The 27,086-nt window shown below is 33.8% G+C and overlaps 1 protein-coding gene across 12 annotated transcripts in view; it reads right to left on the reverse strand.

The window, feature by feature from the left end:
- Positions 1-22,847: 22,847 nt before the first annotated feature.
- The window catches only part of spen (spen family transcriptional repressor split ends), a 104,806-nt gene continuing 100,567 nt past the window's right edge, over positions 22,848-27,086 (reverse strand). For all 12 annotated transcript variants that reach the window (XM_073088417.1, XM_073088416.1, XM_073088414.1 and 9 more), the window contains 2 exons: positions 26,535-26,696; positions 22,848-26,044 (listed from right to left, as the gene is read on the reverse strand). In XM_073088417.1, coding sequence (XP_072944518.1) covers positions 25,910-26,044; positions 26,535-26,696 — 297 coding nt within the window. In that variant the 3' untranslated portion in view covers positions 22,848-25,909. The remainder of the gene's footprint in view (positions 26,045-26,534; positions 26,697-27,086) is intronic.

Below are 27,086 nucleotides of genomic sequence, written 5' to 3' on the forward strand. Positions count from 1 at the left end.
ACTTATTATACGTTTCTTGTTATTAGATTACTAGTTTTTGCCCGCGGCTTCGCCCGCGTTTAAAAGAAAATAATATGACATACTAATATACATAAAACTGAAAATTCGTACCTTCATTGGAATGACAGTGGCGCCATCTGGCGAAAATTAGTCGACCTAACTCTAAAACCTTCGTGGGCTCATGAACAACAACTTTGCTAAAGATCATCAATTGATCAAATGCATAGTTTACGATTCAATCCTTACTAATATCGATTAAAATATTATATTTTTTTGGTCCAAAAGATCGATTCTCCGATTAATCGATCTTAGATCGCCACATCTAGTTCCCGTGGGATTTCCGGGATAAAAACTATCCTATGTCCTTTCTCGGGTCTCAGACTATCTTTGTACAAAATTTCATTAAAATCAGTTCAGTGGTTTAGGCGTGAAGAAGAGACAACCAGACAGACAGACAGGCAGACACAGTTACTTTCGGATTTATAATATTAGTAAGGATTTCAATCTAAATTTAGGAAAAACATTCTTGAAATAATGATAGCAAGTGACATAACATAATTTTCTGAAAGTAAACAAAATTCTAAATAAGAACACCGTAGACAATATTACTTTGTCCCCTAGAGGTTACTCAGAATCATACAAAAGTACTAAGTAAATCACTCCTTAACAAATGTGTTTCCCTGATAGGTACAGGCATTCACTTCATGCATGTTTGTGCATATCAAAGACAATCCAAAATGCAATAGTACATTACAATACGAGGACGAAAAATTTTTTTCTGACAAGTGTGAGTTTGCAGGCCGAGCCGCAGGCGAGGACTGCAATCACACGAGTCAGAAAAACATTTTTCGTCCGCGTGTTGTATAAAATTTTATATTACGGGGTCGGAAATGGGGGTTTTGCGCACGCGAAGCGTGCGTAAAACGTCAATTTACGCACGCCGTGATATAAAATATATTTTTTGCATACGATGCTTTTGTACTTCGTTCATATCTCTCGGTTTGATTTAGTCAATCGAGAGTATATTTGTATTCTCGAGGTGAGCGCAGTTGACTATTTGCTTGCATTATTCGCTTCTTTCAACATCGGATGTACAATCTCCACAATTGTTTTATACCACACGATCCCGTGCTGTTGGATCGATTCACGATTATTTACATTAGTTTTTAGGATCAACAATAATTATTTACAATATAATCTTCAGCCATCTAAATATGTCCTCTAAAATAATTAATAATTTCAAAAATCTTCCGACTCTGACTCGAAAATTGTAGATTATAGTCAAACATCATGTCACAAAATAAAAACAAAAAACGTAAATCAAAATCGGTACATCTTTTAGGCAAATGCACACGTTGAACTCATGAAACGCCCCTTTTGTGTCGAAACTTAAAATTAAAAGTTCATAAAATATGTTTAATTGTGTCCGTATCGCTTAACTTAAAAGCAATCATTCGCCGAGTAACGTCATATGAAGATATCATAAACAAGTTATTTAAAATTATCTAATCACATGTTTATAAAAGATCGTATATCGTAAAAGCGATCCAGATCGTCGTGTGCACGCCAATTTCCCAGACTTTGTTTGCCTCCCGTCGTCTTCGTTGCAATGCCCGTGGTCCCTCCTGAAAGGAACTAATAGTGAATGAAGAACTGATTGCAAAAATATAAATATCTGATCAAATTGAGCTGATTTCAATAATATTTTTTTGGATTAAAAGAAAATATAAATTGAATAGACCAAATTGCGAGTACGATTGCTTAATTGTCTGTTTTTATTCCGTAGATCATAGTATTCAAGCAAATATTTAATTATGCTTTCAAGTAGTTGGTAAAATATGTATAAGATATTTAATTATTAAATCCAAGTTATTAATTAAGAATTGCAGTATTTTATAAGCTAACTGTATAATAATATAATACAGATAGATCCTAGATCTATTTCCGGATAGATTTTACTCTGAAAATTTATTTACTGTCACAACAACTTCAAAATTTGATGAGACAGATACCATTTGTACAATTTACAAAAGTTTATAGAGGTACCTAAATACCAAATGGTTATACTATTTCATGTAGATATGAAATAGTGTAGAAGTAAATAGCAAATGGCATCTACATGAAACAGTTAATTAGAAACCTAAAGTAATACAGAGACTAATCTACTCTGTGCTAAAATAGTCGACAAAGGTGACTCGAACGACGCTGGAATACTAAATAACTGATATCTACTATATTCTCGACTACGCTGTAATTATGTTCAAAACTGCGTTGTAAGTTCACGGTATACCGGTAACTGATACTAATGATTATAGTTGCACTGCAATAGTTACACTGCAGCGAATATACTGTTCTAGTTCTAATGACTAATGATTATGTACCTGTATTATCCGAAGTTCGACTGTAGCTACGAGTATATTACGTTATAAGCTGTATTATTGTTAGTGTATTTTGATAATGAATTCGATCTTACGTTCGTCGGAAAAAACTATACCTACTATAGTTCCGATCTTTAGTACGCAAAAATTTCTTCAACTTTAATGAACAAAAAATTGTTAAGATTGATTATTACCTACTAATAGGCATTAGTTATCAATGTTACTTTGCATCTGAAATCGATTTTAGTTATAGTAACTGTACTGAATTATAATTCATTTCTATTTATATCACAATTTTGATACATAAAAACACAACCAATAGGTAAGTACGTCCATGATATCGAAACAGTATTTCCCTTTATATCCTGCATGATGAGAAATAGATTAATTCCAAAAACTCTTCTGAAAATAATATTGCGCTTCACTAATGAAGTAATTTCCTGATTCGAAAGGGGCCCAATACGGATTATTAAAAGCTGTTATTTTAGAAAACCTAATTGATTTAAGGTAAGTCGATACTAATTACACGAGTCGGTAGCCCGGGGACGGTTCGTATTAAACTCTTCCGGACAAAACATCCGACCGCCCTCATTCCACTGTCCCAACACAATACACTTGTATACTACATACGGTTAACATAGCAAATAGCGCCGATATATAGCACGCTATATTTACACAACGAATAGACATGCTATTTTTGTCATGAAGCTAAAATATCACATGCAATTTAGAATAAATAGTATAAGATATGTTTATAAGTAGCATAACGCCATGTACTGGATAACACTGTATCAACACCGGGTTGCTATAGAAAAAATCCAGGTTAAATCCCCGACCACACAAACGTAAAAGTGATGAGTGTACATATAAAACCTATATTTTTTATTTTTTGTACATGGCACAACATGGCAATCCCAACACAATTTATCTTTGAATGTTGCCACAGGAAAAAAAGTTTAAAAATACATAGCGTATCGTGACTGCGTGACATAGGTAAGTCGCACTTAGCTGACGTCATCGCATTTTAGTTTAATACATGCCATACGAGTATGTATGTTCAAATTACCGCACGCGCTTGTAATAAGTATGAGTGTGAGTATTTACGTTTCTACAAAAATGACTATTTTTGTATTTGTTTACGTATTTCCCACAAATTTCCATTCAGTTCTGATACAGTTCGCTGGGGGCGCTGATTGGAAATGTATGGGCAAATACGTAAACAAATACAAAAGCAGTCATTTTTGTAAAAACTCATACTAAGGGTAAAGAATGAGTAACAATCTTTGAATTGACAGTTATTACAATTTATTATTACTAGCGCGCTAAAATATTTTTTTATAGTCTGTAGCACGCTAGCGTCTATAGCAATTCGTAGTCGTATGTAGAAACAAACCACTCGTACTATCGCACTCGGAGCGACCATTGAGCAGCTTACGTTTAATCCTGACGAGATTCTCCATTTTAAAACTTAATTGGAAATCCTAAACAAATACGAATATAACAAAACATTAGCAAAATTAAATTCAATAAAATAGATACGAACTTTTGCACATTACGTATTAATATAGACATGGAAAAAGGATAAAGTTTATTGAACATTTATAGTTATATGCATTTTTTGTTTAAACGTTTTTATTCTGTGTCGGTTAAAGCAAAAACTTTTTAGCCTTTGTACGTTACATTAAACGATGTAAAATGTGATAGGTACATATAGATTATAATTAATGTTCATTGTTCATTGTTCTCAAATTCGTAACAACATTCATATAACAGATCTACAAATAATTATACACATTAAGTATTGACCTTCACGTGATATGAATTTAATTTTTTTTTTCTATGTTTTTTTTATTTTTTTGATGTTAGCACTTAGCACCAAATCATCATGCAGTTCACATAGTGTGAAGTGGGCTCTGTCACCCACAAAAACCAGTTACCGACTAAAATAGACCGATCAATTGTATATATTAGTAATAAAATCTTGTATAGGATCCACACAATATCAGCGTTGCAGGTGACTACAGATACCTAAAACATTAAAGCTGAGTGGAGACCCATTCAGTTTAAAATTGTTATAATATTTTTGTTATTTTTTATGCTATTGTGTCTTATTGTGTATTTTGCCGAATAAATTATTCTTTCTTTCTTTCTTTTTTTATTTAAAAAAGATAGGTACGCATCAGTCATGAACAATTATATTTATAACTGCTCAAAAAATATATTATATGTAATTTTAAGCAGTGATTGTTGTCCCAGAGCGTAATACAAACTTTTCGCTGTCATGTTTATGTTAGAAATTAATTTTACGCACTTTAACGGTAAAGAAAAACATCGTGAGGAAACATTAATGTCTTCGACCTTTCTAAAATGTTTTCAAGAGAAAATTTATTCGGAAAAAGCTGGTGCCCTGCTTGGATATTGATGATGAGATCTACTAGTCGACTAGCACATGATAAAAATGATTAAATAGTGATATACTTATAATCGCCATTGTCAACGCACTGGTATTCTACTACTGAGCACGGGTCTTCTCTCAAAGTAAGGTATTTTAACCAGGCTGGCCAACTAAGGTTAGTAAACTTTGAAAAAAAAAATGCTGGCTTGGGTATGTAGATTTTCCCGACATTTACAATTAAAGTGGTGATTAATTTGTAATACTCACATAACTTATATCAACGGTGCCTCCGATTCGAATCTCGGACTCTGGTTGAAAAGCCATCAAACTGCTATTCTACCACTGATACACATATAGCTACAACATAATATTGTGGCTTACAAATGGGGACGGAATTTATTTGGCTCGCTATCGGAGCGTTTCCAATTTTCATATTTCCCACGATGGGCGGCCGTCTCGCTGCAAACCGTATCTGCCTCCTAAATCTCGTTTCGATATTTTATGAATGGAAATAGATTTCAACGTTTTATACAGCCCAATATCCACTAAACATGAACACGAACGTAACCGTTCAGAGTTATCTTATATCCTTTATTTTTATATTATGATGATACGATCGTAATTCTCCGTAATATACTATAAAAGGTACCTATTCTACTCTACTCTTTATTTTTCTTAAGTACCGGACTTAAAAGGTAAATTTACTAAAATATTTGTCTAAAATAAAGTAAACATACACTATCACTAAATACATGAATTCTATGATATTTAACCAATGGTAATAAGTAATTAATGTAATTAACGTTTTATATTCTAAGCAAAGTTGTCAACACGTACTATTATATAAAAACGAATACCTTTTTAAAAGTGCCTAAACCAGACAATACCAGAGTAATAGTTACAAAGACTGATATGATATTTATTACATTTAACGATGGTCCAAATTGAAAGTTTGCAGCAAACTCTACAACTTGTAAGTTCGTGGAATCTCCACTTTAAAGCGTCGCCAGCTCACCGCGAAATGAGTGCTCTCTTAGCAAAAAAACGACAACCGATGTTGTGCGGATTTGTGAGATAAAAATAGTAAACATGCAGTCTACCTGATATTAAGCTATCCTTACTGCACGTAGACGTCTGTAATTAACACTAGGTACGTGTAATAAGACTCTTTCGTGACAACTATCAGAAAACATTTCTCCTCTTGAGAACTAAGTTTGTACTCTTTTTGTGTATGAAAACGCTATGGTTCATGAAACTTTTGCTTTTATGAATTAAAAATAATAGTCCCATCAGATACATTATATTATATGCGTATATAAGTTACATTTGTATTCCCACAGAGAAGTTAAATTACCCAAGAGTAAATTGTAGCAACGCAGCCAAAAAACCGCTGAAGCAAAGTGCCGAAAATTCGATGGGAAAGTCGCTCTCTCAGAATTCAGACATTTCCCAGAGGCACCTTTACAGGCAACGCGAGGCATTTGCGTGTTCGCACAATCTACGCATCGCCGCGCAAATAATTCACAACAAAAATGAAAGAACCTGCAAAAGAAGCGAATTATTGTGGCAATTGAAAATATTCCAAAAATGACTCGTGGATAAGAGCTGAATTATACAATTCACAAAACTCCTAACATAAAGGGCAACTTGACAAAAGTATAATAAACCTTTTGGGCTTCGCCGCAGTCGCGTGAGACGAACTTTCACTCAATTTATTACAATAAATGGAAGTTTTTAAAGAAGTGTGTATGAGATCCGTTAAGAGTGAAAACACAGAGGTAATAAACATATTTAAAAGGTTTCTTCGTTTTACAATAAGTTAATTTTTTATTTAAATTATCTTAAACATAAACATTGAATCGTAAACAAAATTAATCGGTATCTTCCAATGAAAATTAGCATATGAAATGAGCATTGAATTACGAAAATATTACAAATATATCATCACTGCCTTGCTTGTTACGTTAGTTCAAAGTAACTAACGAATAACTAGCCTTGATAAAACCTACATTCAAATACAGCTGGTACTCAGGTGAGTTAATTACCTGCATGAATTGTACCTACAGTCTACGAACTAGGATTTCGTTTTGCACGCAAAGCAATTGCTAATCTAGCGTTGCGCGTTGCTCTGACGGGTTAAGTGCTTATTCTGTAAAATACTAGCACGAATTCTCATCGTGAATCATGAGGAGATAAAATACGAGCATGAGCATGGGCAAGAGTGGGAGCTCGAACCGCCTGGCCAGCAACCCCGGGATGGACGGCGGTATGTGTGGTCGCATACCGTCGTGAACACCAGATGGTGTGGTGAGTTTCAAGCTCATCTGAGCGGAGCCCGACAGGGCAACGCGCCAAGTGGACTCCGGTTGCGTTCCGTTGGAGATCCCGGAGTCCTCTACGCAGCGCCGAGGACGGCCACCGGGGGGGTTTTAATGCGGTAAGAATCCCACATAAACCCGTGTCGCTCTCACGGCAAAGGGTACATTTGAAGGTTCCCCCTCGTCAACAAAAAAAAAATGTCGGTTAGTAAAAGGTCACCAAGTTACCACTATCGAGGACTAAGGTAGGTAAGGTAGGTTACATATCTAAGTGTAACTACTAAACGACTATCGTATGTGTAACTGGCATCCAAACTCACATAATAAATATGTATGGGGATAATACCTACCCAGTAGAACAATGCGTTCCTCCACCTTTTATAATATTTCGTCACTGGAAAGGCTAAAAGTCTAACACGCAAAGAAGTCCCGTACGAGACATGTACGTGTTCAGCTTTCGAGATTATTAAATGATCTTACAGAATAGCACTCCGCGCTCACCCGCTAATGACGGAGTCGAGCCACCAATTAGGTAACAAAGACTTATTAGTAAAACATCTAGATTATCAAAGCTTGATTTAAGCGCTTATAATGTTTGACACGTACGAGATCCAACTAAATAACAAAATATGCGGAAGGGATCACAGACAACAAGATAATATTTTAAAGTATCTTACAACCTACCGTTTTATCATTGATTTCGTGTTTAGAATTGGCAAATATCCATTATTATAAAAACAAATGCATATTTTTAACATCGTATGTGAGTATTTAGCATCTATGAACGTCGACAAAATATACGTGTAATGAATTTCAAGGCCGCTAATTTATTATCCACATAAAAATAAAGACATTAACATTGGTACAAATAAACCGACTTCAATACATTTCGATTTATTTTATATTAATCACTATGACACGATAATCACTTCGCAAGAGCATCATTATAACATAATAAATATGGGAATTATAAACGAAAATTTTATTTTTATATTGGAATTTTCAACTTTTAAATTTATGTTATAGCTTTATGATTCTGCAGACAGGTCTAACCCGACGCCGTGTTCTGCGACGGACATCTTATTTATCGCTTAGTGAAATCGAAATCTTATCAAATACCACTAGAATTAATAAATCCTCTCCTTTATATATAAAAACAATTTAACGGGTGAAAAATTTACGTCTATGACAAACGTTTTAAATATATCTTGCATATTTTAAAGCAAAATATTTATTATTCATATAAATAATATCTGTCATTTTAACTTTTTTGTACTACTAATAATCGTAATTTTGGTGAAATTTAGGATTGATAAGTTTTTTGAATAAACTAAGGATGATTAAAACAAGCACATATATTTTTCTATACCTACCTACTTACCTCAATATTGTTTGGTTTTACATTTAAACAATATATTGCTTAATGAGTACTTTATGAGAATTACACATATCGAGTGAGATATAAAAAAATATATAATTGTAGATGTAATTAATCAAAACATGCAATTTTAACATTCAGAATACGTTGTATTCGCGAAAGATAGTAGGTAAATGAAATAAGTGACTTCATAAAGTAAGTAGTTTTTTTCCTTTTATGTTCTGTTTTTTCTCATAAACCATAAGAAAAACCCGAGCTGTCAAGCAAGTAATTTTGTGGAAGCATCCGGAAAATGTCTCAGGAGAAGTAAAGAAAAACAAAACTGGAAATATATGTTTCTATAGATATTTTAGAAGCATGATCAATATATTTTATCACTACATTTTGGAAGGGACTATCTATTAAAAAAAGAAACCAAGATTACATAAGAAATAAGTTTAAAACGTAAAATTCTTATAAGTAATAATAGCGAGTAAAAGCAATTGAAATTTCATTTTATTCTCAACTAATTATGCAACTAACTTATCAAATTAAATTTAATTCATGAACATAATGATGTTCAATGAATAACTGTTGCAAAAAATATAGAGTCGCCGCTATATTAAAATTAGTTTAAATCATTGACTAACTTAGTTACTGTTCCCAAATTTTTGTTCCAGATCATAGAGTTCGAATAATAATATATAACCTAAAATTTCCCCAAAGGAAAATTGTAACTAGATTTTAACAAAAGGCAGTTATTGTAGATTACATTATACTGCATGTTAACTGGGGACCTTGTTTATAAACGACTTATTTTTGGGTTATGGTTTATAAATTTAAGCCCGTAGCAAAATTTTATACAAAACATTATTTTGTTTATTTTTTCTTTATAATAAGATTTTTATATTCGATTAAAATAAATTATATTACATCTCATCATACAATTACTTCAATTGATATGTAACTTACATCAAATAAAATATTAAATTCGTAGTTATTAATATAATATCGCGGATAAGATAAAAAATGAGACATAAATTTTTACGTTTCTTTGTTGTGTACAAAAGAGTATTTGTATTATAATTCTTCCCATTTCGTTTACTTATATTCGGTTAAATCAGAGTCAAAACGCCGTAGCTTAATTGTATGTCGAATCCTTTACTCCTGTTTACGTTTTCCTTGCAAAATGTAACCAAAGCTAATTCGTTCGCAATCCGCAAGAGACCGCCGCAAAAGATTCCCTCCAAACGAATCCTGCCTTCAGAATACGAAGCGACAAGATGAAACGTCGAATCGGAAAAACTGCTTATTTTATTACGGCAGTGAGCTGTAAGGCGGATGGGATAGGCCCCGGGCGGGATTGCCACAACCCCAATTAGAGGTGGAACTCTCTCCGACACTTCTTATTATACTTTTTATAAACTACGTGTTCTCCGAGTTCCGGAATGTTTATAAAGATTGCTCTCGATTGTGACGGCTTATTGAAAAAATATATTTTCGCGCACTACTTTCTTACTTTATTTTACTAGAAATATGATATTGTGGTGTAACACGCCTTTTATTTACTGTTAGTCAGATTGTTATTTTTATTATAAATTTAACTTATCACCAGTTAAAGCACTTAAAGCTAAATCTGTTTTATTATATATTTTACTGTAACTTTTTAATAGTAGGTTTTTTTGTAGTTTTATCCTTGAGTTTTTTTACTATTTATCTGAAGTCGATCATAGATGTGCTTCCACTTTTAAGGACAAGATGGTCGCCATCAATATACCTAAGTCATCCAGCATCTGCTTCATTTGTATTTATTTACCTGCACAAGAATAATATTCTTGTTTCTGTGCGTATCTACGCAATTATAAAATGTAAATATCAATACTCTTTAAATTATAAAAATATCTAAGTATGTACCTACCGCAGATATATGTAATAGTAACTACATAACTACCAAATGGTATTTGCAGATGTTTTAGGAAGAAGGTCTCGGTAAGGGGCAAGTCATGTTCGATCTCGGAATCGTATGTATCGGAAAACCCGAGGGCCATGTCACGTTGACATCGTTGACACATTTCAAAAACCCTTATTTCTATATAGTGAAAACAGACCTTAGTATTTTGTTTAAAATACATTGTATTGCTATTTAATGTTTATGTACAATTCATTGCAAAGTTATTGCTATAAGGTGTGTAAGGAAGTTGATTTATGTAATTATAGACTTATTATCACAGTTCGTGAAAAATATACTGAAGAAGAGGATTCTTATTACAATATATATTTTTTTAATATTGCTTCTGACGTCACTTTCCTGTAAGTATTATTATTATTAGGTAGCAAAAAAAAAATATCACATCATTAACTTGTTCTTGTTAAATCTAGGAAACAAGGTTCAATTTCTTATAATACGTTTTTGTAGTATTTCTTATACATTCAAATTTAATTAATAAAAAAGAAAAAAGTGCTACATAATTCAAAATAAGTGCTAGTTCTATCTGTGCCTTTAATTATGTCTACATTATCTATATATCTATATATTCCATTAAGCTGTTTTGAAAATCTTCTTTGCAATGTTGTTCTTCCAAACATAATATGTCGTTTATGCAGTTATTAACCACAAAGGGTTCTAAAAGTACCTAATTATTATATAGCTTATTATTATATAGCTCTCTACCTGCTTTAGCCAATTTACCCTCATATATTCTGACTCATACAAGCTTAGAGCAAAGTTCGCGATATAAGCTTGAATATGCAAGCGACAGATGTTGCCGCCCGCACATAAATTACTATACACCGCCGCAATCTGGGCTTGTTTTCATAATTAATCACGTTAGATTGAAGCTACTTATCTGAGATATCAATCATCAAAACAAAAACTATCTTCACTTTCGTCATATTTAACCAAATAAAGAAAAAAATAATGCTTTATCCTTGCAAATAAGTCACATATAGATTCAGAATTTTTAACATCTTATATCTATGACATACTTCGACAAAACCTACACAATGTTTTATAAATAGTTGTAGCAAACGAGCAAGCAGTCTACCTGATGATAAGTGGCCACTGCCGCCCAAGGAGAAATATAATCAACTCCAGATAAGAGTCCTATCTGATGATAGCCACAAGGGCGTTGCCACCCCAGAGGACTAAGTTGGATCGCCTCAGATACGAGTATGTTACCACCCTTACCACTGCGCTGCAAATTGCTATTGTTATGCAGAAAACCGCCTGCTGCTTTAAATAAGCCCAAAAAGTTCTTCTTAGTGGCAAAAGCTTCCAAACGGATGGAATGAATTGAAAAGCATATGAAAGTATATCCGGTACAAAAAAAAATTCTGTATGCCTGTTTATTCCAACTAATCTCAAAAAGGATTGGACTGATTTTACAGGACATTCACTGGCAGTGGGCTAATATGATAAGGAATAACGAGTAACTAAAGCTACTTCTATTTAAAAAAAAAGTGTACCACACAAAACAAAACCCATGAACGCGAATGAAACCGCAGGAAATATCTTGTTTCTTTATAAAGTCGTCAAGTTCGTCGTGCGGCTATCACGCGTATTACGCTCGCACGCACGTCCCGTCCATTATGTTGGTAGAATATGCTAATCCAGGGGTTCCCAAAGTGTGCGCCGCGGCGCCCTGGTGCGCCGTAGAAAGTAAAGAGGGGCGCCGTGAGTCGATCCTCTAATTATTGGTAACCACAGATATTGGCGTATTGGTTATCGATTCAAAATGAATATCCAAATTCAACATCCAAAGCATTAAAAATTTTAATTCCGTTTGCAACATCATATCTATGTGAAGCTGGGTTTTCAGATGTAGCTGTGATAAAGAACAAATATCGGATCAATGTGGAGCAAGAAATGAGAATAGCAGTGTCAAGTGATATTCCCCGCTTTGAAAAACTGCGCGGAGATCACTTAGCTCACCCTTCACATTGATTTGACTGAATAAATATCGTATTTTATTTTTGTTATCCTCAAGTCTTTCTTGTTTTTTTCCGTTTAAATTATTTTATAATAACGTATTGTACAATTTCATATTTGGTGTTTTAAATTTCGTTTCGATCAACCTAAGGTAACTACTATTACTGTAGTTACCTATTTCTTTCGACTGTCTTCTTCAAATAGCTAGGACAGGGCACAGGGCGCCGTGAAAGAATATTAAACTTGTAACTGCGCCGCGGGTTACAAAAGATTGGGAACCCCTGTACTAATCTATGGTATAATATCACAGAACAGATATAAAAACATCTACATATCTTTACGTTTTATGCGTAATTTAATTGAACGATTTATTAATATTTTTTTTATAATATAAAAGTAGCAAACGAGCAAGCCGTCCGCCTGATGGTAAGTGACTACTGCAGCTCATGGACATCTGTACCAGACCGACTATACCACTACACTATACCACCAGGCCGACCATAGATGCGCCGTTACCACTGCGTACTAAGCTGGGATGCCTCGGATTATTGTATGAAATGTTTATAGGTAGTTATTAAGTTTTTACTCCGTATATTTTGCCTTCATCTCCCACACGTTTTAATTTAAAAATTTTGCTCAATGCTAGATTATGCACCAAAAGCACTTATTGTGGGCTGGTGCAAAAATGTTTTAAAGTTTGCCCGCTTCGATTTAATAGGAACTACAGTGAGGTGGAAAATTTGAATTTTTCAGCCGTTACCTGCGCCTATAAATCACGTGTAAAGACGCCCTAAGCTCTGCAGACGCGTACTCGAACATTTTAAAATTTAAATTACAACTCCCTACGAGAGGGAACATAATATTATGTAGATAATTGCACGTCCATGTATCATGATTTATAATAAAGAGAATGTATGAACTGTCTCACACCTTATAAGAACTTTCGCGATGAAAATTTACATCCTATTGTCTCTGCTTTATTCTTACTTCATCTGGTGTAGACTGTAGATTCTACGTGTTTGTATTCATAGCCATACATTTAGGAAAATTAAATCAAAAGTATGAATATTTCATACATTATCTTTGGAAATATAAATTTTATTTACTTCGTTTCACCTATGCCCCTGTATTTAGATATCACAGCTGTCTAAATATTACCTAAACAGTCAAGTTATGACTTATGGGTGACATATTATAAATCATCTATTTTTCCAGGCTCTTCCAATTTCGTTCTTTTTGTCAAATATTTCTATTCAGTATTAAAAAAACACTAACTTATATAGATACCTATTATATAAGTCCAGTATCAATAAGAGAAACATAAAAATATTTTCCTTCTGAAAATTCAGAAAAATCCTGATATTGGGAAGTGTAGAACGCGTTCTATTATTTATTACCCAACCCGGAAGTAATTACAATTAATTACCTAATAATATAAGGCGTAGTGCCAGAACCATTATAATAATATGCAATCGAATTTGGTAGTAACTTTACACACTTATTATTGTACATAAATTATATTATTACAAGATTCCTCTTTTATTTTGCCTTCTTTAGAACTACTTTTGATATCACATAGGTATCATGAATTTGTTGACTTCTGAATCAAAATAATCTTTAAAATCTATATATAAACCAGTACCTCAGTATAATCTACCGAAGCGCCACCTATGGAATGGGTACTACGTTAAAAATCCGCGTAAGTGGCGACATCTAACTGCGTTTCGTAGAACATAGAGAAATGATAAAGGTTGCCTACCGAAACTAGCGTACAGCTATGCTCATTCATAGTCATACTCATTGTAGTACTGGAAACTACCACCAGATGGCATTTAAATACGTTATCTAAAAAAGTTACCTACTCAACATGCTACATTTGTAACAGTTTTTCATAGCTCTAGGGCAGAAAGAGAAAAGGGTTGTTGCTATAGGTACCAGATGACAGGGAGCACTAAAAAACCAAATGTTAACCAAAAATTAAAATTAGAAATACATATTAATCTTATTATACTGTTGATATTTATAATGACAGTTTAGACAGTTTGGTAATTAAGTATTATTATTTTAACATAAAACTGAAATATAATTAACGCAATGTAAAAGCGTCGAACAAAGACCATTAAAAGACAACCTCGCAACTGCAACTACGAAAGATCAATAAACTACATTTTATTTGCTATTTTACAAAAATAATAGCTAAAACTAGATCGTGAAACTTGCATGTAACATAACCGATTTTAATATAAACAACGGACATTTCTTTTTTATATTACTTTCAAAAGTCTACGATAGTAAACGACATTACACCGGACACGGTTGTAGTTCAAATTTCCTTAGCGATAAACCAAAATATGTGTATAAACCCATAAATAGGCTATAAAAGGTGAAATAGGCTAATTCCGCAACTCTACCTTTAGTAACGAAGTCATAGTATCCATAAATAGATAGATCTTCCATTAAAAATGACAAAAGTTATGATTCTATGTATCTAACATAGATTAGTAAAGATACTTCGCCGCCTTGAAATTGAATGAAGCCACAAATGGCTTATTTTAGTAAGTTCTTTTTTTGAATCCTTGACAAAACAAATCATTTTTAGAGAAACGAATAAATAACTAATATATGTAATAATTACGTAATAAATAAATAATTATTTCAAATATTTTAGGGACATTTTAGCACGGAGACGTGGCAAAACTTTTTTACGCAACTATTTCAATTCTCAAAACTGGGTACATTTTCTTGTTAGGCGTGAGTAATCTTTACTAATCTATGGTATCTAAAAACATGTTCTGTTTAAAAAGTTACCATTTTTAATTGCCCATATTTTAATTCCCCCTTTGAAGTTTCCTATATGTACTGCCCTCAATATTCGCTATGGCATACCTACATTACTAAAATAACTTTCCCCTATCGGGGCTGTCGGGATTATATAAATGGATGCACATGACGCACCATACTACATAAATAAATCATGTGTATGAATAATGAATTGAAGAATAGTCTCAACCTAGTTCACGATATTATATGGGTCATATTGTACTCGTCCATACGTCAATTTATTATTAGTTCCGTTATATTAGGTAACGGCTAAAATAGTCTGTACCTATACTTACTCGATATAGTGGAAAAGTTGTACGAAGTAACAGAATGGTTTTTCTTAGTAATATATAACTTCATTTTTGGCTTGCCTACCTACTGAAAAAATCGATATAATTGTAGAACTACTAATATTATGTTGTATTTGCGTTTCGACTATTTTTCGTAGTTAAAATTTGTTTTAATCTATTTACCATAGTTTTGGCAACTTAGACACTTTCCTAAATTAGGTTTACGGATCTATTAAGTTATATAACAATACCAACTTACTTTGAGAATTACGATAAAGTATATCAACAAACAGAATGCTTGCAAATACGGAAAACATCTTTCAGAAAAACCTGATTTAATAAAATTATGATACTAAACGGTATTGAATCGCTCATAATTCGTTCATAAAAGATGTAAAGATAGATGAATGAGATGTTGAATTCTGCGTTAGTGAAAGAGAATCGCAAATGTAAACAGTTACGTACAGTGAAACTCAGTGAATCAGTAAGAGTGACTGCGCAGTAGGGCGGGCGGCAACGCGCATCGGCAAGCGACACTGCAAACCCTCCTTTCGCCCTCGCCGCTCGCTTCGTCCCTTCTTACCCTTTGCCGTATTTGTTTTGACTTCAGTTTCCCCCGCCAGAAGCATCGACGCCTACGAGATCAACTGTAGATCACGTAAGTCATACCTATTCATTTATTATAAATAATCTTAGGCTCAAAAGGTTAAGGCCAACTTGCATAAATCAACGTCAATGTAAATACTCGTAGAAATATGAGATATAATCGACGTGATATGAATTGTAATGTTCAGGTTACGTAACAGTGGGTAACTATAGGTATCGATGTTGAAAACAGGTAACCTAAATTTTGTGAAACAATGTTAAAGGATTAAGTAGGTACTTTCAAAGAAATAAGGTCATTAGCTTCTAGTTTGGTCGATTCGGCGCAAACTCCGTATAACTTACGCTGGTACCTTTGCTATATACGCTACATGTTAGTGGTCCAAATCCATAAACGACTATATATATCAGTCTTTTTTATTTCTCTTCAACTAGATACATGATGCAATTACTTTTTGTAAATTTATCTAAGCACTAAGCTAAGTATCTACTGTTAGAGCTATAAGAATAGCGTAAGCCGTGACCTAGAAAACTGACAAACGTAGGTAAAGAATGAAGCATGACCCAAAAACCATTTCAAGCTGAATTCATGCGCAACGGTAAAAGTAAATCTTTTATAAATCTAAACAATAACGTACCTAACATGATGCGTAACATCGACACTGTGCCTTATAAGTATTTGTTCTTTAAATATGTATTGCAAATAATGCGTTACAATATAATAATATATAACATTGTTTGTACATACAAGGCTTAACAATTAAATTATAAATACAACACATTTTTGTATTATATTACCTACACCTACGTATTCGTATTCTTTACTCTCCAGAGAGAAATACCATTTATAGGTACTTGTATGTAATGTAGATTGTAGAGTATCTTTGGTTATACAACTATGTAAGTAATCAGTAAATCTCTATACATAAACAAGTTAACTATAAGTACCTAAATAATTTTATCACTTTATTAATTATGAATTTAATTACGCACAACCGCAATGTTAGGTAGAGACAAATAAATTATGTAGGCATTTATAGGTTATATAATACTCAATTGTAAACAAAAGTACAAAGTATTGCTTTTTTATGTACTAGCATAATCATTTCTCTTGGGATATCGGACAAATAATATCACTTTATGATACACTAGCTGACCCGGCAAACTTTGTACCGCCTCAAAGTCTATTTATCAAATATATTTCATATAAAATATAGCCTATGTTACTCGTGAATAATGTAGCTTTCGAATGGTGAAAGAATTATTAAAATCGGTCCAGTAGTTCATGAGCCTATTCATTACAATGAAACAAACAAACAAAGTTTTCTTCTTTATAATATTAGTATAGATAAAACATTCTACGATATTCTCTACAATCTCATTTTATTTATTTATTTATTTGTTAATAGTTGCACCAACGAAGTAATCACTGACAAATCCATTGTACAATTTATATGTATATAAGCAGTAAGTGTCACTTCACTTATAGGTGCAAACGGCATGCAATAGAAGAACAAGTAAGAGCACATAAAAATACATAACAAAATTATAAATTAATTAAAACATTAATATCTACAATTTAAAAAAAAAAAAAAAATTCATAAATTGATATTTTACTTCACAATGGCACTAACTAATAACTTTCTTAGAGAATTAACTTTTTGTACGAAGTTTGAAGTTTTATAAAATTTTAATACACTATAAACGCATGGCGCGGCTTTATTTCTATTTCTATATCTAATTGTCACCGACTGCAGTGCAGTGTGGACGTGCTCGGACTGAAATTTTGTGTTTTCGTGCGTACTGACCAAAATATATTTACTTTGTGTTCACAAACTATATTTAAATAAACGGTGCAATTTTCATTCGTAAATATAACTTCGTACTTGGGACGTCTACTTAATACAAGTAAGTTAAACCAAAACAAAGTGTTTATTTTTCTTTTGTAATTACAAGGCATGATCGGTAAATTAATAATTAATAAAGGTATCTAATATTAGCAACAATAGGATAAAATAGTTATTAATTAAATCAAATTTGAGGATTGAGATTGTTATATTAGCATATTTATAACATATATATTTTGATGTTAGGTATATTAATTTAAAAGTATAAATCTCATATAAATACATAAAAACATACGGATTTATGAATCAGAAAAAAAAATATTTCCTGTAGACCTACTACTTCAGTAGTATTACGTAGGTCTCGATTTATAGGAAATACTATTAACCTAACGTCAAATTGAAATCAATGTGAAATAGAAATTTAAATAATTTAATACAACTTATGGCTATGTATGACAATGTCACGCTTCCCGTTTTTCGTTAAACACTGCTCATTGCGTATCCGAGTGTCGTAACTAGGTCAAAGAAGATCACCCGCCCACCACGGCTAGGTCATCGTGCTACATGTATAAAAAGTATATTAATTCCATGTTGGTATATGGGTTGTTTCGCCGCTATTTGTTGTCGTATGTTACATACATATACCTACATAAGTAAAGTCATTATCCTTTCTCTTTCGTTAATATACACTTCATATTTTAAAAATGAATCTACTTAGGTAATTTAAAATCATCTATTGTAATTTTAAACTATTTTATATTTCCTATTATTTAACAAACGAATCCAGGTTATGGTGTTTATGTGCAATAACTATTCCAAGTTATTATTAAATATTATAGTCGTACTATGTACACAGCGTATAATAATGTACATAGATACATATCTACCGTGACATCAGCTATTAGAACGTAAGTACGTAATTAGTTCTTCAACAATTTGACCTTACCATGAATCGACTCCGGACTCCCCTTGAATCCTCGTTGGGCGATCATAATGACTTTCGCATCAATGTCTTTCACAATATTACGAATAACTCGCTCGCTCTGAAGTTTTTAATAACCTTTGTCCATCCGAAGTATGAAAGCTTTACAATAGAAAAAGATGGATTCGAATCGAATCAGTTTCATCATTTCTGCCTAAAAACCTACATTTTTATAAAATCAGAATGATTTAATTTATAGTCATTATAGTTAAAAGTTGAGTTCGTACTTAATGCTACCCTTATCAATATGTTACAAATTCGTTGCTTCATTAACCTTTAAACCAGGTAGAAGCCGCGCTAACACTGCAAGCTACCTACTCCAAGATGCATTACCAATTTTTCTAGATACCTTGCTTTACTTCAATACATTATTTGAGTTCTTTAATACATTATTTTACCAAAATGTAAACATGTGCCAAAACAAAGCTACACCTACTCATACAGCTGGTTGTCCCACGTACCTACCTGTATATGGAACACATACATAAATTACCTAAAGGCGACGTAACATATTGTGAAACTGTCTTTTTAGCGTGCAGCGTCGTGATAATGTCAAAGGCTTACTTATCATAATTTCGAAAACGTAACAGTAAACAACCTCGAAGCTTGTAACGTAATCTTCAATGTTTACCGTGACATCGACTTAACTTTAGGCGACACAAAAAATGTGATGAAATAATCATTGCTAACAGTCATTAATGATTACTACTTAATTGTTTAACTCAAACTCCTACGTATTTTACCGTAAAAATAGAATATTGTGACAAAGCCCTTTTTACATATCTAGACCCTTCCTATTCTATAAAATTCCTCTCTATCTGAGCAAAATTCAGCCTTTTCTAACTTTAGGCTGAAACCAAAAGACATTCAGATAAACAAAAATGAATTTGAATTACAGATTTGTGTTTCTCTGTCGTCATAAGCAAATTATAGGCTTTCTATGTTCCCTTTTAAGTCGCACTGCGGAACATAGGTCTCTTCAGATTCTACCCAGAACTTGAGAAGATCTGGAGTATAATTTGAAAGAACTGTTAAATTATTACATCAACTATTTCTTTTATTCGATTCTTTTTAAAATACAGAATTTATCAAATGATTGCAGAATGTAGGTCACGGTCGACCGGTATCGCATGCGCTCGCGCCGAATACGATGTTTTAAATTGATAGTTTTATTGGCATAGATACAATCACATATACAGCACTAACGATTGGTGCAGTTTTAACATTCAATATAACATAGTTACATTTACGCAATGCTAAATTTTGAAATAAATTTGCATAAGAAATATTCAAAAAAACCTCTTTAGCTCTACATTGTCCAATAAAATTATGTAAAACCTTAAATAGTTATGTCTATCTGTGACCTCAAATTAGCATTACCAAAATATAGACCGCAATAACAATCGATCATTCGAAAGTACCTACTCGTAACTTGACGATCAATTTACTTCAAAAAAATCTTATTTTCTAAAATTTGCTACAGCTACGCTACGTTGAATTAAATTGTCGCGATGTGAAACACGAAGGAATCCGTTAACAGTCATCCGTCATGCTCATGCCCCTGGAAATCCAAGCCACTCGGAGCCTCGTGGCGAAACGTGCTTTACAGGAAACGTGTTTTCACTATGATAAGAAATTTAAATACCATACAGTACCAACGTAACTGCTACAATAGCTGTAAATGCACAGTTTCAATTCCCGACGTGTACAAATGGATGTTCAGGTCTGGATAATGTGTCAACAACGTTTTGTAAAGAGGTAGATTCCTGTTAACCGAAATGGCCTTGCGTTATTCAACACGAGTTTCCGCTTACGTGCATCCCATGCACGGTATTTTCAGCTATAAAAACTACAACACCGTGCACTGTTTTTTTTTGTGCCAGTACCAGAAATATTTTTGAGGTAAAATATACGCGTATTTTTTTAGAAAATAGTAAAAATCGTAAATTCTCCTAGGACTTAAGTCATACACAAATATCCAGATATTGCAATTGCAAGGTCTAGCATCCAGATGCTAGACCTTGCAATAAGCACACTGCTGCGTTCCAGTATAGAGTACTGAAGCAGCGCTTTGTTCCGGCACGAACTGGTGCGGTTAATAAAATTTGTGACAACGGACAGGAAATATCATAATTTAGGTACCCACGAACACATTGTACTTACTGCTGAATATATTTTTGTATGCAGTTTTGCACTAGGTAATGAAAGTACCTACACTTTGGTTTATTGGGTATTACGATCCATTTAACGTTATAGTTACAACAGCCGTATTAGGTGATAAAGTTATCATATTAACATATTAGATTAAATACAGCCCATTAAAGAACCGTCGTTTAACAACACGAGAGATATTTTTGACTTTAGCAAGCATAAACGTACGCAGACCTTGTTCACCCGCCCTGCATTGTTCTCTTCCGAACTTAAACTAAATTATGTATAATGATTAACAGAATGACGTCTCCAGCAATCAACAAGTCACCAGAGAACCAGAAGGCTGAGAAAAAGTCTCCAGCGCACTCAGCAGAGAACGTAGAGCGTCCGCCCTCGCGCGCGGAGACCCCCGCCTCCACCAGCACGGCGCCGGAGTCAGGAGACCATTTCAGCTGGATGCGAATCTTCAAGTTGGCAGATCTCATGATGAAGCAAGGATGTTAAACATTCACACAAACGCTGACAATATGCACACATTAACGTTTTATCTATTCGTCGTGCCAATGTGGGCATCGACAATAATTGTTAACAATTAATTCTCGTTATATTAGCTGACGATAGCTGTTTATCTAAAAAGGAAAAGTAGCAATAATTGACAACAATAATAGTCTAGTACAACGTAAACGATTGTGACAATAGGTTCCACCCAAAACTAGCGTAGCATAGTTTCTTGAAAAAGTCAGTCATATTATAATTATTAGAATATTATTTATGTATTGTTAATGTATGTCAAATTATATCGTTAAACATTTAGATAAGTTTATTTCTACTATGAATAGTAAGTACATATTGTAGAGTAGACGATAGCAATTCACAGATTTTGCATGACAAAATATCAAAGCCCTATGACAAACGAATAGCAATAATACACATCAGAATATTTTGTGGACCAATAATTTTATCGTTTAAAACTTTTACTAAAATGTGTTTATCTTTTTATATTACTTTGTTTTAGGCATATCTCTTGTAATGCATTATTTGTATTCCGTATTTAATATTCTTGCATTTAACGGTTGTAAAAGATTATATTGTGTGAATTAATTTGAAAAATTCATGCTCCGAGAAACCATTAGGATTCTAGATTATAGGTGCAGTATACAAACATTCAAAGACTAGGATTCTGAATACTGGATTAGTGGTTTGATTCCAGCTCGGGCAAAATTTTATGCAAATCATATGCACAGCATGTTTGTTGAAAGATTATTAAACGAATGATTATTATGACATGTAATCTAACCACGTGCCATACCTAATACGTACTAACCGTATCTCTTCATGATTGCATTATGGGTACTTAAATATACCTATGATTAAGAGAATATAAATGAATAATAAATTGTGAATTACAAAAAATGTCTTTTCATACCTAATCTTACAATAAGTATTCCTATATTTTATTTAAGTATTTTTCATATATGTTTATATTATTTTGATTATAAAACGCAACTTTATCCAAACAAGAAATTTAAAGTTCGTCATACGCTTATGAAGGTTTAGTATATAATATTTTAAAAAGAGTTCTGTATCCTAAAAAGAGAATATTTTTTAATTAAATTAAATCTTTTAAATTAACAAGAGAACCATTATCCCATTATTAAAATATTTTTTTATATTGGTATACTAATAGCACAATATGATCATCAGTAAAATTGAGTAAATATTTATTCTATAATGTTAAGCTTAAGAAATGAGAGTGTACGGGAATAAATAAAAACACCTTTATGTAATATTTTTTTTAATAGTATTGGTAGGTAGGAGGTACATAACACGCAGGAGTCTGGGTTGGTTTTGGATAAAGGGAAGTAAAGATACAATACTATTTGCAATATGTACAAAATATACAATTATCTCTATGTCCTAGCATTTTAAACTTATAATAGAAATATGATCACAATATTTTTTATATTCTTACGCTCCGCTTTAACTTAAGTCGAATATGAACGGGCGGCGTCCGGACGCGGCTGCTGTGATATTACAGTCTAGCGCCTCACTTTCACTTTTGCTGCACACTTGAGATCAAATGTTAATTTTACATATATTTAACTCTATCAACTCGCACACGGCAGCAGCCGCCACCGCAGGCCGTCCGCCGCACAGTGCCCACGCGCGCGCCACGTCACTCCACGCCGCGCTGCGTTACGCCACGCCACGCCACGCCGCGCCACGCCACGCCACGCCACGCGGCGTACGCCAAGTCACGCCACACCACGCCACGCGACGCCGTGCCACGCTGCGGGGCACCGCGCCGAGCCGCCGCAGCGCGACACGAGCCTCCGACTTCGCAGCGCCCTCACTCAATTATTACTATGTTTGGGGGCACGTCGAAGTGGGAATATGATTGATCCACCCTTCAAAACTTCCCGTTTTGAAACGGTATACAAACAAAACTATATTATACTTCTCACATTATTACAGCATTATACCTATTAAGTCTGCATTAACTTACTGAATTAAAACCCTTTTATGAAAAAGAAAACATAATGATCATGGTCTGGAGCATGGATAACTTTACGAAAATATTAAATATTAGTAATTGACACTTGACATAGTATTTTAAAAAGTGTAGATGCGATTATTTATTAGGCAAACGTTTATTAAAATCGTCGTGATCGTTCTCAATATGCTAAAAAATAATCACATTCCAGTGAATAAATAAAGATGAGTAAATACCAATTTGACCGCAATAAATACCTTTTTATAATTCTCATGTGTTGCTTATCTCATATTTTTTCTCAATATCAATTCTAAATACTGTATCGCTATGTATTATGAAGACTTATTTACATGAATTCCTTCACAAGGAATTCAAATAAGAATAAGTGTACATATGGGTATCAGTTTTACTAATAAAATTATGTTTTAAAATTAATGGACGAAGTGACGAGTTCGTTAGTGTTCCTCCTAGCTAAGTCGAGAACTGTTTGCGACGGAAACATGACAAACCATACATCATTTATACAACTATACATTTAATCTTAAAAAGAATTTACATAATAATATTACCTGTGCTGTTATTTTCTATATCGTACATATAAAATTACAATACATAAAATATTTTGTACTTTGTTTTGAGTACGACGGGATGGTCGCACCTTTATCTAACTATACAATGCGAGATGCCGATGAATCAAAAGTTAACATTCGAGGGATGGCCTAACGTAACACGGTTCAAGCTTACATCGATTCCAGGAAGACATCGATGCAGACGATTGAAATTTATGAGAAGTACAATATTGTTAGTTCATGCATTCGGTATTAGTGAAAAAGAACAATAATCTTGCAGTAATTTAAAGAAGTAATGGCATGTAGTGGTCACTGTGGAAAGGTTGGCGAAACAAAAATACAAAAAGCAATAGCAGTTAATGAAGGTGGTGATCAAGAAAGATTATGTTGAACGGCGACGCCGCTCGAGCACAACTTCAGACAAGTAAACATACGAAACAGCACGAGGTGGGTGCCGCGTGGAATGAGAGTAACTTCGTCGAGACAGAAGCCGATGCGCAACGGCGATTGTCGCGTCACTTTACAAAACACAATACGAGATGATAATCTACATGATATGAATAACATCCTACTGATCAAATATTTTACACAACTTCCCATACGTTACGAAACGGATCGCATGCATGCTGGCGCATCGTGTACTATCGCCATCACACATGCGAGCGCATTTCAAAGTCTAAAACACACTGCAATAAGTCGACATTATTTAACGGGCAGGCTAGTTTAAATAGAAAAAATACAAAAATTCCGCAATAGATTGACTAATGCCACTATTATTGCTGAATTTTAATAAGTATTTGTACATTTTATCTCGATTTTACGTAACTAAAATTCCAATAACTAATCTAGAAATTAATAAGTTCAATTAAAGTTTGCTAAGTTATTGTTTAATGATTGACTCGTATTATTCACATCAATATTGACATCAAGTATTTCAGTCAGCATTTCGCTAAAGCGACGCCACATGCGACGTTGTAGACACAAACACTGCTCTCTATACTCATAAGACTACCTATAGCCTACGTTAAAAAGTCAGAATCACAGTTCAGGTATTTTCCGTGCATTTTTTTTTTTACTTATCTTTTTATTCTTCTATCGCTTTTTTACAAAAAAAGTAATCATTCGACCCAGTAATACGAATTTCCATTACCTACCGTAATGACATTATCGAATAAATCAAACTTTAGTATGAATAGATTCGGTATTTACAACATTTAAATTACTTTTAGACCTAGAGGCTTAAAACAAAATAACAATTTACACTAACAATAAAAAAATGCTCGATAGATCGCCATTCATCTAATCGGAACCCAAAGTTAAATATATTTCTTCGATTGACTTTTCATCTCATAGTTTTATAAATTTTAAACTCCGAATAAGGTCGAGCCCAGTCGACCATAACAAAAGTATTTTACAAGCTATTCGTTACAACTAAAACTTAAATAAGTGACGGCGGCTTACATAGCTACGTGAGACTTTATACAACCGCGCAGTGCGCCCTATCAGTTACAATAAATACGCTAACGTTACTCTACTACAACGAGCTTCACTTCTAGAGGTATTCCATAGCGATTCCCGTCCGACCGTCCGGGCGACGGGGCGTCCGGCCGTCCCCCTCGGTCTCGTCCGACATCGAGGGTATCCCACGGCGACGTCTCGCCAGGTCGACGCGTAAGATAAAAAACAAATTATAAATGAAGTTTCACAACCTGGCCGTATTTACAACGCGTTACTAAAATAATCGGTTTAAAATGTCCAAGCCGAGATGTATCGCGCCTCACGCGGTGGCCGTCGCGATGATGATCAGCAGGTGCGCGATGTTGGTGACGCGGTGCATGAGGTCGGGCGCGATGCGCGTCAGGTTCTCGTTCGCGAAGTCGCACGACGGGAAGATGTGCACCGTGTACATCGACTGTGGACAACGACGTATTTAGTAATAATGTGACTTTATTATGCAATTGTCTATGTAATCATATTTCATTGATAAAAACTAAAGCTAAATCGGACAAAGCCAAAATTCTTATACTAATATACACGCTCAATGAAGTCGTATTTCTTTGGCGTTATTAATAAAATAATATCTATGCATACAGATTTTAACTCGGCATACTACCAATTAACGAAAGTAAATATAAGTTATGTGTTACATCAACGCACTTTCAATCCACGCTACAAAATGCACTCTTATATGAATTTCCGTATCATTCAAGTCGTAAAGCTTTAACAGACGTTTAACAAAGAAGAAGAAGAAGAAGAAAACTTTAACAGGTAGGAATATCTAATCCTATCTGGGGTTGATTACAGATGTCCATGGGCGGCAGAAGTCAGTGGACTGCATGCTCGTCTGCTACTCCTATATTATAAAAAAAAAAGAATTGCCGTAGATTTAAGCGAGTGTTTACCTGCTGGTGTCCGGGCGTAGGTGCCACGTTGACGATGCCGGCGGCCTGCTTGCGCTGCAGGTAGGTGATGAAGCCGGCGGTCAGGTTGGTGGACTGCTGCAGCACGTCCATGTGGTCGCGGCCGCACGGCAGCGCCAACAGCATGCAGTGTTCGACGTCCATCTGTACCAAAAAATATAACACAATGTAAAATACTCTAACTTACGTATAGCAAAAGTCTTTGAATCGATTCTATCAATATTTTTAGAACAACGAAAGCGTATACTATAATCTGCTAAATGGAATACACATGACAACAAATATGTGTGATACAATAGAAAACTCTGTATAATTTTCGGAGTATAGATACTAGCTAACACGGACTGAAATAGTTTAACTTCACATTCAAATTTGTAATTCAACCGTTTTGTACAAAAGACGTTGTTTATTGTGAGTTCATTATCACGTTCCTCGCTATAAATACCAGGAATTATTTACATACAAAAATAATTCTGCAAAGATTCTATTCTGCATACACCATGCATTGTTGTAGATTGTTTTTCAGTTTATAAT

Source organism: Epargyreus clarus, unplaced genomic scaffold, assembly GCF_041222505.1.
Source record: "Epargyreus clarus isolate Ecla_fem2 unplaced genomic scaffold, WU_Ecla_fem_2.2 ptg000027l, whole genome shotgun sequence".
NCBI lineage: Eukaryota > Metazoa > Arthropoda > Insecta > Lepidoptera > Hesperiidae > Epargyreus > Epargyreus clarus.